Genomic DNA, 18,896 nt, shown 5'->3' with positions numbered 1-18,896 from the left:
ACACTCGAGCCTGCGCTGGATATTTATTTTGCATGTGTGGTTTTGTGGCTGTTGGGGTTGCAGGAACGTTTGCCGGACAGTCCCTCCCCTGCTCCTTCCTTAGAAGACCACAGGAGGCCAGGTAGTCACCCATCGTCCCACCGCAGCAGCAGTGTGTCCAGCTCCCCAGCCCACACAGAAAGCTCCTCAGACAGGATACGTACGTATTATATATTGCTTCACAGCACATTTATTAACACAAATAAAGAAAAAATAAAGAAAAAAAAAACTCTAAAGGGCTTTACAGATTGTACAGATGGAAGGTTTAAGCTCCTGTCTAGCTAATAATGGTTTGGTTTTTTTTGCTGATTTTTTTATGCAGCCGCACACCACAATGGTCTCTCCATGAACCAAGCCTTGCTTGGCCTGTCACCCAACATCGCACCGGGACCTAAAGAGGGAGACCTGGCTCATGACATGAGCCATGAAGCAAAGAGGATGCACGCTGATAAAGGTGAGTCAAGTCTCAGCCCCGTTCTGTTCAGTTCTATGTATGTACTGCCGATTCATAACAACAGTTGCTTCAAGGCACTTTATATTGTACACAATTAAAAGGACAACCCCAGCAATCAGACAATCCCCCTATGAGAGGCACTTAGCAACAGTGGGAAGGAAAACCTCCCTTTTAACAGGAAGAGAGCTCCAGCAGAATTAGGATCAGGGAGGGGAAGCCATCTGCCATGACCATGGGAGACAAGACCAAACACACACTATAGTCGTACAGTAGTGCAGTAGTGACGTATAAACAGGGGAGGAGTGAAAAGAGGTGAGTGCAGCAAACTAGTCCACCAGGAGCTTGAGAGATGGTTCAACAGGAGAGGGGCCTGAGAGCTGAAGGCTCTGCCTCTCATTCTAAGATTTCTTGTTAGAAAGATTTTTTGGGAGAATGTTAGTCTACAACTACATGCTCTATAAGTGTCTGAACAACTGTTTTTCTAATATACTTTAGACTTGAAGGGCTTCAGTCCAGGCATCTGAGCAAGTGTTGTTTAGATGAGGGATATCTTGGCTATCTAGTTTTTCGTTATCAGTGTTTCTTCTAGCCTGACAGAATGTTTTGGAGGTAGGGGAGGGAACTTAGAGCTAGTGAAACATGCCCATATCTGAGGAAACAGATCAGACGAGAGAAGAGAAACTATAGTGTGTCCACAAATGACAGTAAAAGTAGTATAGTTGAAATGAGTCAAGAGCACATAAAGTAAGTAGAAACACAAAATTCTTATGTTATTTGTTGTTTGTTGGGGTTTTTTTTTTTTACATATTTTTCAGTTTCTCAATTATGTAATTTAAATTCTCGAGAAAGCTGAACAGTTACAGTTTGAATGGCCACAATCTCGGGTATTTCAGTGTGTTTTTCAAACTTCCTGACAGACATTTTTTTTTTAAATTTACTTCACACAATGCAGATGCATTACTGGGGACTGAAGGAATTGCAGTGATAAGTCTGAAGAAATTTGCATGAACAGCCAGCAAAATTAAGCAATGTTTACTGATAATATTTAAAGGTGCCATCAAGTTAGTGTGGACCTGTAAATCTTCAAGTCTGATATCAGCATACATTAGAAGAACTAGCAAACTACATACATGCACATACTTACATATATGGGACTCACAGTGGGCTAGACAATGTTTATCCAAAGTTTCACCAAGATCAGTCCACTCATCCAGTAGGAGAACATTCAAATCATACATTCATACATACATACAATATATAAGCAATACTTAATTATAATATAATGCCAGCGTCTTCTAGGCAAAATTACCTTCCCTTTAGCTCCATCTATTCCTATTTACTGAGATGCAACTAATTTCTATGAAACAGTGTCAACAAAAAGTGAAGAGATTCTCTGTGGATGGGCTTCATTAACACTCTTACTAAACAGACCATTCACTAGTCTCACTAATAAATGGTGAAATCTCTGTATGTGTGTGTTGTGCGGCTTTTGGTTCTTTGCATTTTTCATCAACTGTTCATCAGATTCTCTTCACACTTGGCAGGTAATTGTGGGGGTCGAGGCAGCGCCGTGTGGACTTTTAAGTCGTTGGGATGAGCGCTCCTCACATTTTGAGTAAAAGTTATTTTCTGTTAAAGTTTTACAGCAGTCAGACAGGCAGCTGGAGAACAGGCGAGACAGGCAATGGGCATTGGGCCCAAGGCCATTAGGGAACCCCTGAGGGCTGACAAACTTTACTCCACAGCAATCTCTCAAAATGTGGCAACCGCAGTGACCGCAACCTACTCCCCCTTAAACAAGCAGTTGAGGATTTGCACTGACGTTTCAATAGGAAACCTATCCAGAAGGCCTCCTTCTAGCTATGGCATCTTTAGTGAGCTGCAGGCGGAGCTCATTCTCTCACTGCAGCTCAAAACTCAATCTGTATGAAAGCTTAATTCCACACGATGTTGGGTTGTTTTTGGAATGCTTGGGATGTGCATTTTATCAGCGTAGGTAAAGTATGCAAAATAAAGCCATTAATAAAAATCAAGCTCTTGTTGCACAATCAGGCTAATGTTGGGTATTTTGCATTGAGTGAATGCATCATTAGAGCTGTCCTTTTATAAAATCAGTACTTGCATTGCTCATCTTAGCAGTAATTTAATGCTGTGACATGCATACACAACTGTGAAAAGTAAAGTTAAGTCTTTCAAGGCTATATCATATATCTGCATAGCAGTTTGAGACCAGACTTGCGGAACTGTTGCAGATCAGGTGTGTACAGTATTTTGCTGACCAAACCTTTTCCCCCTGACATGAATGACTGGAGTCACTCTGCTCACTCTGCTGCATATGCCTGTTTTAAATAGGTCATACACTAGTTTGTGTAATTTGTCAAGAGCAGCAAAAAGTTTCATAAACTCAGATTTACTTTTTGTACCAGCAGCAACATTTGCCAGCATTACAACTGTCATCGTTGCACAGATTTCTAAAGAAACTTACAATCCACAAGGGAAAAGTCTGCATGCCATTATCAAAAGAAAAGTGTTATATTTCTAGAGCTTTATGAAAAGGGCCCTAAAAGTCCATTTGAGTCCTTGAATATTGGCAATAAAATTGAGAAATGTTAAACCTTTAATTTAAAGATTGATCCTGCCCTTCATTTGTCATGATGTCAGACTGTGCTGCTGCTTCTATGGCTTCATGTCTCTGTTTAGTGCGCATTGTTGCACAGGCACATAGAAATAAGTTAACTGCACACATGTGTTTTGCTTGTTGGATCTCTTTGAAAGTGTCTTTACCTGGCTTTGGACGTTTTACATTTGCAACATCATATCAGCCCCCTGTAATGCACATGCTGCGATTTAATAACACCCCTGGAGTTCTCTTAATTAACTACAAAAACATTTAATAGTGCAACTAAATGTCAGCTAGGTCTGATTTCCACACAGATTTTGCATCTCAGTTATTTTATTTAATTATTTATTTTTAGGTATGATATTTGTTGCCACACATATCAATTGTTTTTAATCTTTCCTACCAAAATAAAATGCAGAATTAGCCGATTAGCCTTTACGCTATTAATTGCTTTTATAAATTCATTACGATGTTGTTGATGAGAATTATGAAGAAGAGGAAAATGAGAAAAGAAGCAGATAGAAATCTACTAAGCATGGCAGATTAAATACAAAATGAAGCAAATAATAGATTTCAGTATTCTCTGTTGGTTTTAGCGGAGCTGTGCTGGGTGATGCAGGATGGGGTGAGGTTGATAATGATAATAAAACCACTATGGAAATCATTCGGCTGTATGTTCCCTGTTGGCTAGGCTGACGTGAAGATCAGTGTTAGACCTTCACTCACAGGGTGTGAAGCAGTGAATAGTAATAATTAGCAGGATCATGAGCTGAATTTATGGGTCACAGACCGTCTAACTGCACGTGTGCGAGCATATGTGTGTGTGTGTGCGTGCGTGTTCGTATGTGAAACAAGGAGAGATTTGCACTAACGGGGTAACGCAAACAAAGAACGAGGGTTTAACCGAGGATCCGCACACATAAATCAACTGAATGTTTCCTCGGCAGCAGAAATCTTCCTTCTCAGCTGAAGTGCCTCCTCCACACTCAGATAATCAACACAAATGACTCTAATTTCTTCACAATATTAGAGGAGAAAGCAAATGACCGAGCAATCCGCGGCAGTTCTAACTAGTTGACCCGCGCACATCTACTAGCAAACACACGCTGTATTATCTTTGAGATTGTCAATTCCTAATATGTCACTGGACTTGATTAGGATTCTGAGCTCTTCAGTGTGTGCACCAGAGGTCTCGGGCTGTGGAAAACATTTTTATAAAATAACCCATTAATGCAGAGGAGTGCAACTAAATTAGTTACCAATTTGCTGAGCATGAATTAATGAAGAGAGCTTCTCCCGGCTCCCACAGTTGTAATTTTCATAATAACCCCAGACCTTTATTTGGCAGGTTGTTTAGTTTTTTCGTTTGAAGGTTTTCATTAGTCTAATGAGGACTGTGCAAGGGCGAGCAGTCAGCACAATTTACATGAGGAAGCTATCATAATAAATGAGGCAATTTGAATAACATGCACAGGTTTATGCAGCGAGATAAGAGAGATTGTAGCAGCCAAATACAGAGGTAACCAATACATTAGAACCAACTAATAACCAAAGTAATTCCAATAAAAGCTTTAAGTGAAGGGAATAAAATTAATGATAGATATATTGAACTGTAATGATATGATACACGATGCATTGGATTAATAAAATAAATGTGTTCCATTGTTAAAGAGGGGAGAGGCCTCCCCATCCGAAGCTTTGTTTATGGCGAGCTTTTTAATTAGGCCGTTCATCGCATCAGTTTGTTTAGATAAATGAGATAACATTCCAATGGTTTAATGATATCTCTCCACTTGTTTGATCTTTATGATCCTGGCAGAGCATTAAATTAATCTCTTGCAATGCACTCTAAGAAGGGGAGCAGGTTGGCTGCAGAGGACGGATGCAGTGCCCCGGCTCATATGGAGACTATTTAAACAGTCAGACGCCTCAGAGACAGCCCCTATAATGCCTCAGCACTCACATCCTATGAACGTGCCTCATCTTTTTCATGTCATCTCTGGTGATGAAGGACAAAGGCTGTTTGTTGTCGTATAAAACAGACACTTCCCAAAGTTGTGTCACCAAGTGCAGCGCAACCAGATGGTAGGGCTTTTTTTTGCTGTTGTTTGAACGTGATTATTTTTTGTCCAAATTTTGCCAAAGAAGAGAAAAAAAAAAGAAAGAGATTAGTCGATACGTTGGGGGGATAAAAAATAAAAAGGCTAGTAGAAAGCTAAGTGTTATCTCACATGTGACTAATTGAATTGCTTCAAACAGAAAGTCTGCGGCGATAGCTTCCGACAAGCCTCTGTCTCGTGAAACAGCAGGTAGCTGACAAACAAGGGGAAATTTGAAAGGTACAGAAGCCTTTTAGCTGTAAACTTACTTTGGACATCAAACACTGGCTATCATTTTATTTCCTTGGGGAAAAGGTGTTTGAAACACAAGCCATATGTACAGTATGTATGTTGAAGAGTTTTCTGTTTAAAAAAAAAAAAAAAAAAAGAAAGAAGAAAAAAAACATGTGGCAGTTTAAGCAATTTCCCATCAACAGCTCTAACCCCCACCCCCAAGTGCAGGTAAACATGCCACATCTCTTTTGCACCGAGCTAAAAATGCCTGACAAGACGTGCAGAGGCAAGTACAGTATGTAAGGCGATTCTGTAAACCATATTTTAAAAGCGGCTGAATCATTAGTAATATGATATTGGCACTTCACTAGTGAATGTTATGTATACTTGTTGACACAACAGGAGATGCGCTCCTAATCTCCTCTCAAGCATAAATGGAAGCCTGTGGTGCATTATGTCACCTAGGTGGTGCATCCTCTCCTATACCTGCTATCATCCGAGCAGTCGGCGATGCACCGTGCACTGGTGTGACCACAATGGACAAAGTTGATTTGTCTCGCCTTTTGTTTGTCAGGACGCTGCTTAGGCGCACTGTCCGCAGCCCCAGCTCGCACTCTCAAAGATCAAACCGAGCAGGTAGAGCTGGGCGATATGAGATTTTTTCATATCACGATATGTTTTTTTCATTTCAGGCGATAACGATATCTATCACGATATCAGCCAAATAACTATATTTGTAAGATTTAAATGTGCCGTTGCTCACAAGTAAAATGTGAAATAATCAGCAGCTTGTTTTTATTTAAATATTTATTTCCCATAATAAGTTCAACAGGGTAGATGTACTTAAGGAACATGAGACTTTTTCAGATAAATAAAGGCAAATATTGCAAACTACACAAAAGGCAGCCACTAAAGCGTTTAAGTTTCAAAATAGAACAAACAAAACAGACTAAATTGTCAATTCCACTTAGAAACAAAATATTAATTCTAAAAATAAATCTTAGTTTGTTTTACAGAAGAACAGACAAAACTGACTAACTTTTGTCAATATCAAATAAACTGAGAACTAAAAGGAAATTCTCAATCTCTCCTTGTTGTATAGCTTAGCTTTTCAAACAGTTTTAACAGTTACTTTAGTCTGACAAAAGCCGAATGATGAATTAGCGCTTCCAGTCAGAGACTGAGGCTACGTCCACACGTACACGGGTATCTTTGAAAACGGAGATTTTCCGTTTTCGTTTTAAAAAATAATCCCGTCCACACATAAAGGCAGAAATGAAGGAAAACGCTGCTATGAACATGCCAAAGCAGCAGGTGGCGCTAGATTCCTAACCGTGCCGAAATGTTGGCCAATCAGAAGTCTAGAAGCCTCGGTGGGAAAAAGTAAACAAAGCTGGGGCATAGAAGCAGAACCGAGTCGTATGTGTGGAGGGACAGTAACTGTGTGTATATGTAAGCATTTAAACACTGCAGAGAGTAGAATTAACAGTATTGTAGAAGTTAATTTTACCGAAACAATAACGTGGCGCACAGTGTGACGCATGCACCAGTTTATTGTATTTCCCGACTTGCTTTCGGCACAATTTACAGTGCACGCTACTCTGTTTTTTGTCAGACTTGAAATAGCCGAAATACCTTCACACTACGGAACTTCTATGGCTCTTCCGTTCGACAATCTCTCCGGCATTGGAACCATCATCTGTTTTCTCTTCGGTCACGCTCGGTTGATTTTTCTAGTCGGCACACTCATTTCCTCCATTACGCGCTGGCTCCATTACCCGCTGGCTGCTTCCCAAACAAACACACGTGCGGCTTGGCACTTGTGCTGTACGTAACAAGTCACGCGATGTGATGCTGCAGCTGTGATTGGTTCGGCTCTGCGCTACTTAATTTGGATTGGCTGACCTTCTTTTTTTTTTTCTTTTTTCTTGAGGACAAGAGCGGCGAGGTCTATCGCGATAGCTTAATTTCTCTATCGAGTCAAAGTTATATCGCGATACATATCGTTATCGTTCTATCGCCCAGCTCTACGAGCAGGTATGAGCATCACAGTCTGTTTCCATACAGCTGCTTTGGCCAAGGACCTGTGGATGCTCATGGGTTCGTGTACAGAGAGCGAGCGAGAGAAAGGGGAACGTAGTTTAGAAAAAAAAAGATGAAAAAAGACAAAAGAGTGATTTCTAGCCTTTGTAGTCTTTGTTCTGCTCCTTCTTTGCATAAGCATTTGCAATGATAAAAAGGCAGGCGGGGGACTCTGGGTCAGGCAAAAGTTTCGGCGTCAGTTTTGTGCTCTTTTCGTAAATATTCCACTGACACCGATGGTATCGCCGTACAGTATCATTAAAAGTTCGAGCTCCTTCCCTCTCATCTCCCTGACTTTTAATGTATAGTGTTTTGCTCAGTACCTCCCGATGTCCTTGGAATCGCAAGCTTCAAACACATGCTGACTACCTGACTTTCCCTAAGTCAGGAGGCAAGATCATTAGCCATCACAGCCCTGAAATGTGACTTGGCAGACAATAATGCTTTATGATCAAACAACTTGTCAGTGCGTCCTGTTGAAATGAAAGAGTGCAAAAAAATAATTCAATAGAGGATCAATCAAATTTCCTCAGCCCGTGTGAGAGAGAGATTGCTGATGGTGCAGAGAGGGGCTATTCCTCGAGGACATGGGAGTTCATTTGGATATTTGTTCTCCCCTCTCATGAATGTTCCATTGCGTGACACCATCTCCTGCTAATCACATTTCACTGAAAAAAAAGGGGGGGGGGGATGCTTTTAGGAACGTTGAAAAGAGAGAGGTTCTTTTTAATCTTTGAAATGCCTCAAAAGTGACAGAATGCTTTCTCCTGCCAAGACGTGAGCCTCGGATGGGGAGATAAATATGCTGTGGTCAGCTAAGTGTATCTAGTGAGCAGAGAGGCAAATTTAATAATGCATTATCATTCACTGGCGAAGGTGAAATCTCCCTGTCCATCAGAAGGCTCAGACCTGTTTCATGTTACCCTTCACTGCAAATGAACAAGTGCTTTACTCAGCCATACTAGAGATGCACAGTAGGCACCAGTGCTTTACTATATATGCTGCTCAGGACCGTCAGGAAAGCAGGGCCCCGTAATCAAAGCAATCATCTATCTGTCTTGACTGGAGACGTTAATGCTCACGCTTCTTTATCCTGATGAAACTGTTGTTGTTGAACAATAACCCCGTCTTTTTTTTTTCTTTCTGAGAACACAAGGTGCGTTTTACATATCTGAGCATCTGCTATTATGCAGATTATGGGAACATATTTACCTGAATGCCCTTGGACAACAGCACTAAACAATTATGAAGATTATGTACAATGCAGAAAATTTGCGATTCAAAACAATGCCTATCGTAGCGGCGGCAACTGTTGCAGACAGATAAGGTTGACCCTGAATGTGTGTTTCTGCGCTTTCCGAGACATTCTGTGGGGTTGTTTGTATAATTTAATATTTACATGTAAACAGTAATTAAGCGATGCTACCAACATGCCAAGGCCAGGCTCTGCCAAGGTAAACACCAGCCCTAGTAGTTTGCCACAGTCCATCATGTTTACAGACTTGCAGAGCTGAGTGCTGTTTGTGTGCTCTTCCTTGGCAAAGCCCATAAAGCACAACCGATTGGATGCCGAGTGTTCAACACAGTCACTCTTATCGTCTGGCAGTCTGCTCGCAGACTTGAGGACATTGTGAGTCAAACCTTTAAATTTTCACTCGGCGATAATTACGCCGCTATACTTGAGCTTTTATATCCTTTCACTGAGAAAGTAAATCATTCCTAATAAAGAGAGGAAGAATGGGGGGCGGAGGGAAAAGTGCTCGAGGACTAATTCTCTTCACTCCCTCCCTCTCTATTCTGCTTTTTGAAAGCCTTTCTCTGAGTATTCCAGTCACCTTGACTTTGCAGCTGCAGCCTTATAGTCTGTTGCTTATCCTGCCTAACCCCAGCCTGTCAATTAGGTCTTTAAAAATTAATCTCTTTAACTGGAAATACCATGCCAGCTTTCTTCCGTCTGTAAATGAAGTGTTATTAATTCACACAGCGCAAAGCCACTGTTATGAATAATGTTATCAAAACAGATTTCCACACGTTTAACACGTCGCTCCTATTAAAACCCCTTAAGTATTTTTATTACTGTGAAAACAGGACCGCTAATGGATTTGCATCAGTTTTTTGCCGCTTCCTCACCAGGCAGCCGCGGAACAAGTGCTCCTAAGCAAGGCCCTCTTTAAAAGTTTACATTTTCCCATTTTCTCTTTTGTTCTTTCATCTTCATTTAAAAAGAGAAGGGGAAAAAAAGAAAAAGAAAAGAAAAGCAGCTCAGTGTATCCAGTCTGGATTAGTGCCAGCTGTCGTCGACAGTCATTCAGCAGTAGCGGCAGAACGGCAGAGCCTCTCCCTGTAGGATTGCAATGCCAGGCAATGACACCAATGTGTCTCCCCCCTCCCACTACCCCTCCTCCGCTTCCCCACCCTACCCCACCCCTTCCTCCCAAACCCAGCAAAGCTCTGATCTAGCAGCAGGCTATCTGGCCAACCACGCCAAGCTAATACTTGTTCTATTAAAACCTGGTGATTATGGGGGATTTCCTCTCTGTTTGTTTGTTTGAATGCTTAATTATCAATATGTAATTGGCATCTGTATTGTGATGTCGGGCGCATATTCGGTGGCATATTTTGCTGGAATGTAAGTTGCTATCGGCTGGAAACAGGACTCCCCAGTCACCGTCTAAGTTAAGCTGCATGAGAAGTTGCTCTAATGAATTAATAAATGCCAAACAAAGGAGAACTAAACAAAGAGTGAGAGAAATAAATGGCTTGATGATTAGTGGGTCAGGCAGCTTAGCGGGGTGTACAGTACAAATGATCCCCCCTCTGAAATGTGAATGATTTGGGCAAAATAGCCAATCGATAGCTGAGGCCAGTTTAATCTCTGGGATTCTTCTGTTAATAAATGGGCCCGGACAATAGAGGTCAATATGCAAAGACAGTTTAAACACCTTCAAAGCTGCTCGCAGTGATGTCCTTCTCCAAGCATTATCTTCTTGACAGTTTGGGCTCAGAGTCGATAGGTGAATTACAGAAATCTATTCAAGTCTCAAGTCAGCCCCCCTCCTGTCATTTCCCTTTCTGAGCCACAAGTTTATTTTGCTCCGCCACCACTGGCCTGACTTAAAACCAAGAGCGAGGATTTTAGCCCCTCAATCTTTTGCCTTAACCAACTCGCTCCTTTCCCCTTTTGTCCATCCGAACTGCGATCGTCTCTCTCTACAAAATGCCATTTTGCCTCCGCTACTGTTCTCTTTAAGAGCTCATTTGAAGCTGTGCGCTGGCAGAAACAAAAGTCCTGTATGCTTTTATGCAGTCATCACAGTCAGCCAAGCCTGTAATCCTCAGAGGTCCGATAATGACATAGCCCCTGCATTTATTACATGGAGGAGAGGAGAGAGGGAAAACGCTGACTTTGAACAAATGAACACTCTGACCTTTATGCAATAAATATGACATGGGCCGCATAAAAAGACAAGATATCTTCCTCCTGAATGGAAGTCAACACAGATCCTGCTCCCTTGCCTCTTGCTCTCGCTGTTTCCATTTCTCTCTCTCCCTGTTTTTTCCCCTCCCCTTCCTTCTCCAAGCTAATAGTTAAACAAAGGACAAAATCTCTCTTAACTGCACCATAACAGTGTAATCTGTGCCATTATGCACAGCGTACCCTCCAAAACATTTTGGGACAAGCACCTGTCAGTATTCTGATCCTTGTGTTGTTTCTTACGTTTGACCACAAGCCGGCATCAGCGACAAGAGCGTCATTGGGTATATTTGTCCCTGCTAGGAGAACACAGTTTTAACAGACAGAATCAACCTTTGACTGTGTCTTTTGTAATCTCGGCGCGATCCCAATCGAGGGTTGCGATCTTCTTCTTTTGTCACCTCAGACCGCCTCTGTGACAGTAAAGGATTTATGGTTATTTCCTCCATGCAGCCTGTCCATCTGTGGCTCTATCTTCATATGGCCTTGAGAATACGATTCAATTTATTAAAGCAAAGCAATGGACTCATTACTTTAAAAAGGTGGCACGAGCGAGCGGGAGAGAGAGAGGGGGGAGAGAAAGCGAGAGAGGGAGAAGTGACACACTGAATTGGTTATTAATGGAAAGGCACAGCCATAGGGCAGTTGAAATTTAATGATATCCTACAAGAAAATATGAGGGTGTCACTCTCCAAAAAGTCATGCTAAATGTCAACATTTTAAGGTCCCGGTGCTAATTTTATGCCTGTGCACAGTAATGTTTTGGAGAGCATTTAGGAAACACGGCCCAGTGGCCAGCCTGATTATCCCACTCACCTTCTCTCCTCTCTCCAAATGGGTTTGTGCAGCAAGCGATTTCATCTCTAAGTGAAGGGAACATTAGGGAGGGGAGAGAGAGCGACGGAGGAAAAACACGCGGTTTGATTTTCATGCTGTGATAAGAGAGTGGGAGCCAAATGTTACCTGTTAATCTAGCCCAAACCGACCGGGGCTCTTGACTTTGTCCCCCAGCAGGGATGGGGCAAACACTCATTTTCCTCTCTCCGTGATGAAAAGGAAATTAGCTTAAATGTGATGAGGGCACATTAAGTGTGTGTGCCGTGCGTGCGTGTAATGAATGTGTATGTCCGCTTGAGAGTTTTGCATACATCCGAGCATGTGAGCCTTTCCTCTTTCCTCGCAGCATATACGGCGTGTCACACACACATATGCGCGGCATATGCAAGGGATAGTCTTCCGAAAGAATTTGTCCTGTATGGCTCGTCAAACACTTTGCTTAGGACGAGCATGCTTGCGAGCCATCCAAATCTTCCTGATCGCAAGCTATCGTGTACATATTTTATTCTGCGAGGAAATGAAACCTGCTTTTATCGCATTTGCAGGGGTTACAGTTGTTAGAATCAGCATACGACATGCTACGCTACCTGTTTAAAACTCTCGCAGTTACAGCTGACTTTTCTTCTTTTTTCCTTTCCTCCAGAGTGCAGACATCATGTGCAAGATCAGCTAAGGCTCATGTTTTTTTCAAGTGCTCAAATTGCATGCAACTTCTTTTTTTTTTCTTTTTTTTTTTGCCCAGCTCTGCATCGCCACGTTCGTACGAGAAGACAGATATTTCCCTTGACAAGATTTTTCCGAACCTAGCGCTTTAAGTGCAGCTTGAATAATGCTGTGTTTGCTGCTAATGGCTGTCCGAGAGGTCATAACTACTCCATTTGAAGGAGGCTGGTTTTCTCCGCAGCCCTGGCAGGTCAAATCAAATGTAATTGTGCAGTGAAAAAGCATTGCCTTGCTTTGTGTTTCCTGTGCTGACAACCTCCAGGTTTAGCATTCAGTTCTCCTGCTGGGAGGAACACAGGTTTGCAAGGACAAAGGCTTCACCTGTCAATATATCACACTGACTGGCCAGCCAAATGTACCTCTGCTCTCCCTCTCTCTTTCCCTCTCTCTACTATCTCTCTACGTCTCTGTCACTCTTTCATTCTTCTGTTGCAGCCTCCTCTACCTCAGACCGTGCCTCACCTATCTATCCATCCGTCTTCCGTCTTCAAACATCTATCTCTCTGTTGCCGGCATCCCTCTGTCCTCTTTCTCGCTCACTCTTTTTGTGTGTCTTTTTTTCCCCCCCGTATCTTCCTCTCCTCCTGCTCACGCTTGCCTTCGTGTGAGTACTCAGCTGAAATGTCCTGAGGGACCCAGTTTCAAACACAGGAACCAGAAACATATGGCACATTTTCAACTCCCAAGGTCAATTACAGCTATTTATCCAGAGATTGCAGCTAAATTTCCCAAGGTTTCTTCTAGATTTACCACAGATTGCAATGTGTGTCTGTCACATTTTAAATCAGGCCAGTTTCCTCTGTTTCCCTCCACTCCCTGCGACTTTCCATCAAATGTTTCAAAGGCTTTCAAGTGAGTTTTAGACATGTTTTATCTCTGGTTATCATGTGCCCCATCTTTTTTGCTTCAGTTTTGCGAGGTCCAAGTGCTGCTTGCAACACAAATCTAATAACATGTAAATTGGAGATAAGCCCAGATCCCTCCAAGTGATATTTTTTACATTCATAGTTTGTCAAGTCAATTCCTGGGCCCCTGTTTTAGCAGCACAACACATGAGGAGTGAGAAAATTAACTGGATAGGTGATTCATCATTGCTAGCACACTGTCAAGGACTCCCTCTGCAGCTATTGAGAACAGGGTGGAGGAGGAGGATGGAGAGGGGAGGAGGGTGGCAGCGGCGGTGGTGGGGGGGACACGTTGTTTTAAATTATGGCATTTCATTCAGAATGCATTGTATTTACAGCGTCCCATTTTTATTTGTGGCTCCTATTATCCACCGAAACAGTTGTGCATGAAATGTTATTTGTGACAGGGGTGACCTGCGAGTGTTTTTCCACACAGTATTTCATAGTCGGGGGGCCTTAACTGTACCTTTACCGTACGGTAAGCACAAGAGGCTGTCACAGCTGCTGTTGGCAGCCTTGCTAGTGCAGAAATATCACCTGGAAACAGAGTACTCCATTCCACCGGCCCCCATCACTCCAACGCCTGTCGCTGTAATTAAGTTGAAGTCAATGATTCTGGAGCGATGGTGAGAAATAAACATGCAAACACGTGCCAGCATTTGCAGCCAGGCACAGAGAGAAATGTTGGGTGGGTGGGTGGGTGGGTGGGGGAGTTGGGGGCGCTTTAACACTGGAAGCAGAGGAAACCAGCGGATTTACATCGTGTTCATTGGAATTTACATTTGAGTTTCATTAAGCCACTTTTGATTATATTGATGAAATTAGCCACTTATTAGATCCCCCAAATCCCCCACCTTTTTTTTTTTTTTTTTTGTGTGAAAATGCCACTATTTATGTGCAGCTCCTGGTGGAAATGTTATTTGACAAGAGGTGCTGTACGGTAGTTTGAGTCTGTCGAACAAAACACGCTGTTTGCTTTTCCCAGAGCATGACAGGTTGTTTCCCCTGCAACAAAGCCATCAAATATTCTCTGTGATCCAACATTGTGTTGGAGGGGAGGCCTGCTGAGTGGGAAGCCGGAGTTTGTTAAAGCAATGATTTATGATTAATGCCAACACTAAATAAGGGACAAAGTGCCTACAGTACAAATCAATTACAAAGCTACAACAGCAGACCTTTCCCCGAGGTCTACTAACGTCTCTAGTTGTTATGGAGATTTTATTGGAGGTGGGTGATGCATGCATATAATGCACGCAATACATCTATATCAACCTGAGCTGGAGCCAACTGTAATGCTTTTGATCTTTGATTAGTTACTTTATTGAGATAAAATGGGACTTTCATGTCGTGCCACTGTATAAGGGAGGGTGCATTTTATATCTCAACCCAGACGCCCACCTCGGAATGCAGACAGGATTGCACCAAACAAAATAAATTACCGCAGGAGTGGCTTCTTAAAAGTAGGCAATTCATTATTTTTATGAAGTCAAATTATAAACAAATTTTAATCCATTAGGCAACCATCCATTCTAATTAATCAACAGGAGTGAACTCCATCTGAAAAAGGAGAAAGGTTGTTTACTCTCTCCACGGACCAGCGGTGCATATTTCACCATCTTCCCCACTCAGGAAGAGAAGGGGGGAGAAGGGGAAAAAAAGATCTCCAAATTACAAACCTAAACTGTGAATCCTAACACTCGACTTTTGGCGGTGAGATGTTTCCAGGGCATTTGCAGATGCTTGAAATAATCTCCAATGTTTTTGCTCAATCTGCTCTGAGGATGGGTGAAATAAATACTTTAAACTAATTAATGTAAGACCAGCTGTTCCCAGCACTTGGCTGGCGTTGGTGAATATTGATGGGAGGGAGAGGCAGGGCTGTTCAGCTCCGCTCGCTGTTTGTTCAAGATTCAGCCTGCCACATAAACAGATATGAATACTGGATGAGAGCAGAGAGGTGCTGTGCACAACACAGCCAGGGTTCCACATTACAAATAAAACTTTTCCCCCCCTTTCATTAAATTAACAATTAAACAGCTGATGGCGCAGGCTTCCTGTGGAGACCTTTTTAGACTTGGATGTGTTTAATAAAGTGTCTCTCTGCAAGATGGTAACACTTAGAAATTCCTGGCTTGATAAAAAGCTCACTGGGCAAAAACATGTGTCAGATCTGATGGGGCAGCAAACGGCACTGTCTGACATACTGTTTTAGTTTGACCAGGCTGTACGTGTTTCTGCCGCTCTGCCTCCTGCTTTCTCTCCCCTCCCTCTAAAGCTCCTCCTTCCTCCTCTGAGGCCCGGTGGAGAGGCTGGACAGCAGATGGCAGGGCCCTACCCTTCTGCCGGTGATGAATGGAGGATGATGTCATCTTAAGTTTGACAGTCACCCATGCGTGCATACATAAAGGAAGCCCAAGCCGCTGGGGTCAAACTGCTGGCCTGCTTCTGATTTTTTGGAGTCCACATGACATCTCTTAAATGGGGGAAGCTGGATTTATGTCCTGGTTGATATTGTTCAACTCCACCATTCAGGCTGAGAGAAGAGGCAAAAAAATATGAAGGAATGTCCAAGGGAGCAATCTGTCCACTATATTTCTGAGTGGAAAGGATAGCTGGGATTGGCTCCTAGAGATCAATACAGGCCCAGCCATTGCTGCTGGTCAACTTGATTCAGGATCAATATGTATTAGCTTACCAACAAAAAAGCTGCTTACATATATGGCCACTTACTTTCAAGTGGAGCAACTTTTAGTAATCATCAATCAGTCTTTGTTGTTACTGTTTTTCTTTGCAGAGGACAACCCAATGTGCACTCCAACAGCAAGAGATAGCTACGAGCGGTTGTCACTGGCTGGACAGACCCTGCCTCCGGGATTCCCTTCACCTTTTCTCTTCCCAGACGGCCTGTCATCAATAGAGACTCTCCTTACCAACATACAGGTATTGTTGCTCACTCGTGTTCTTGTAGTAAACTTTGCGTTGAACCTTTGACCTCAGATATGAGGGCCTCTACGTGGTCAGACTTAAAAAAGCCTGGAAAGGTTTCCAGCTGCACCCTACTAGATCAGCTTTGCGGGATTTATAGTTTTTTTTAAGCCTTACTTACTGTATCTCGTCGCGGGCCTTAGTTGAATTCCACAGTTCACCCTCACTGCCTTTAAGAAAGTTTTTCTGATTGGCTGGCCCTTGCAAACTGAACAGTAGGTGGGTGGAGCTTCGATGTTCACAGCTAGAGCTATGTGCCTGGGACAAGCATATTAAGGATGTGAAATTCTTATAGATTTTTAAAGGTACAGTGCGTAAAATGTCACCACTAGATGTCAGCAGATTGCAGTCAACTGAATATTGTTTTATCCCTCCCAATTCAAGTTCATAATCCTAGCTACAGTGACCGCCGTACCACAGTGTTAGCTTATAACCTGCTGTTGTTGTTTAGCCGGCTTGTTGTCAGGTGTCCGGAGACAGGAGGGTCTCAGGACAGTGATAAGTGCAACAATATTAGGAATAAATAAGCACATTTCACAGTTCAGGAGATGAGGTGAAGAATGATTATGAATTGAAGATGTGAAGAAGTGAGAACAAATTAAAAAAGAAATGATGCAAATACAAATGTAAAAATGTTAAGTGGTCATATAAAGTTTGAAAGAGCAATTTGTCATCTTTAAATTAAAAGTAACTTATAAAGTGTACTATGTACGTGGCAGGTCTAGCTACAGGCAGAAAGGCGATGTACATAAATAACCTCAAAACATTTCTTATTGTACCTTTAAAGCTCTTCACAAAATCTTTGTCAGTATGTTCTACTGTTTAAGTTTCTCTGCAATATTAAGGCTTCTGATGCTATAAGTCAGTGTTACAGAGTAAGAGCTAATTTCTTTGTCCGAGAAAACTTCATGACACGAAGATTTGAATGGACAGTTTGCAGACCTTAAGCACTATCTGCTCAGAACTCCATTTAAGCTGCAACTCAAACACCCTCAGTCAGAAAGATGAATGTATTTGCCTTCTGTCTGAGTGTAATGATGTGTGTACGCTGCTGCCCTTCTCGTTGCACTTGTACCGTTGGCACCAGAGTCCTGCTTCTCTTTTGGCTCTGCGTGGTAATTAGAAAGGCACAAGTAAACCCACTGCGAGCTCCCAACACTCCTCTAAGTCATCTTTGATAATGATCTTCGCATTGAATATTTATATACAAATCAACAAAATGAAACCAAGCAGAAAATTAAGATAAAGCAACTTAGAATAAATTGGGGTTAGAGGAATCAACAATTAGTACGCTATAGCCCAGTGCATTGGATATAATTGCATGTGGATGGGGACTAATTGTGATGAAAGTGCCACTTTTATACGTGCACAGAACTGTGCAACATGTAATTCAGGACAGTCAGGAGTATATGATGAGTTGCTTGTCATTTTTGTTCGTATTATGAACCCCCGCTGTGCTGTGTAAGTCTGTAAAGTTACAGCAGAGAGAGAATAAGCTGGTGTTGTCCATAGTAATCGTTTACCCTCTACTTAACCAAATTCATCTCAAGTGTTTCCTGTTTTTCTTCTTTTTCTGACAAACTTCCCTTTTCTTAACGTTTGCTTCCTTTAGCTCTAACTTGTTAAAGCTGTCAACAGTTGTATTTCACAGTTTTGACCAAAAGGGGTCAGACATATGCAGCACTCACATCAGTATTCTGTATCTAAAAAAAACAAAACAAAGAAGAAGAAGAAAGAAAATAACTACCCCACACTCTTGTAGATCTGTACCCAGAGCTGTGGAGCAAAAGGTTGCACTAAAAGGCACCGTCATGGGTAAGAGGCTAGTTCAGGTGACAGTCTGACTGAAAGGAAACGTGTAGAAGCAGTCAGCTTTTGGCCCTGTGTTCTGCTTCAGTGCTGTGGGCAGTACAAAGAGCTGCTGTGACATACTTTCAGTGTGGTTTGCTGTCACTTCATCTTGAAGCTCTTAAATAGACCACATCATTCTCTCTCTGCCCCCCCCACTCATCCCTTTTTTGCTGTATATCTCGCTGTGTATATATTCATTGGTGTGTGTTTCTGTATGCGTGTGCGTGTGTGCAGGGCCTGCTCAAAGTGGCAATTGACAATGCGCGGGCTCAGGAGAAGCAGGTGCAGCTGGAGAAGACAGAGCTGAAAATGGAGCTGTTCAGAGAGAGGGAGCTCAGGGAGACTCTGGAGAAGCAGCTCGCCATGGAGCAGAAGAACAGAGGTACTGCCTGACGACTGCCTGGCACTGTCAGCCGTGTGTGTGTGTGTGTGTGTGTGTGTGTAAGAGAGAGTGAGAGCAGGTGGGTGGGCTTGTGCACAACTGTGTACAGTGTTCTCATGTTCAGACTTCACAGGCCTGTGCTCATGTAGATATGATCGCTCCTGAATGTATATAAGCAATTCTCCATGTATGTTTAATGCTTCTGATTAA

General features: G+C 42.5%; 1 protein-coding gene across 2 annotated transcripts in view; it reads left to right on the top strand.

Annotated features, from left to right (window-relative positions):
- The window catches only part of dachd (dachshund d), a 94,053-nt gene that overhangs the window by 67,099 nt on the left and 8,058 nt on the right, over positions 1-18,896 (top strand). For both annotated transcript variants that reach the window (XM_026143812.1, XM_026143811.1), the window contains exons 5-8: positions 55-199; positions 362-493; positions 16,263-16,408; positions 18,539-18,686. In XM_026143812.1, coding sequence (XP_025999597.1) covers positions 55-199; positions 362-493; positions 16,263-16,408; positions 18,539-18,686 — 571 coding nt within the window. The remainder of the gene's footprint in view (positions 1-54; positions 200-361; positions 494-16,262; positions 16,409-18,538; positions 18,687-18,896) is intronic.

Source organism: Astatotilapia calliptera, chromosome 16 (assembly GCF_900246225.1).
Source record: "Astatotilapia calliptera chromosome 16, fAstCal1.2, whole genome shotgun sequence".
Taxonomy (NCBI): domain Eukaryota; kingdom Metazoa; phylum Chordata; class Actinopteri; order Cichliformes; family Cichlidae; genus Astatotilapia; species Astatotilapia calliptera.
Note: the sequence above shows the minus strand (reverse complement) of the source record. Positions and strands in the feature narration are given on the sequence as shown.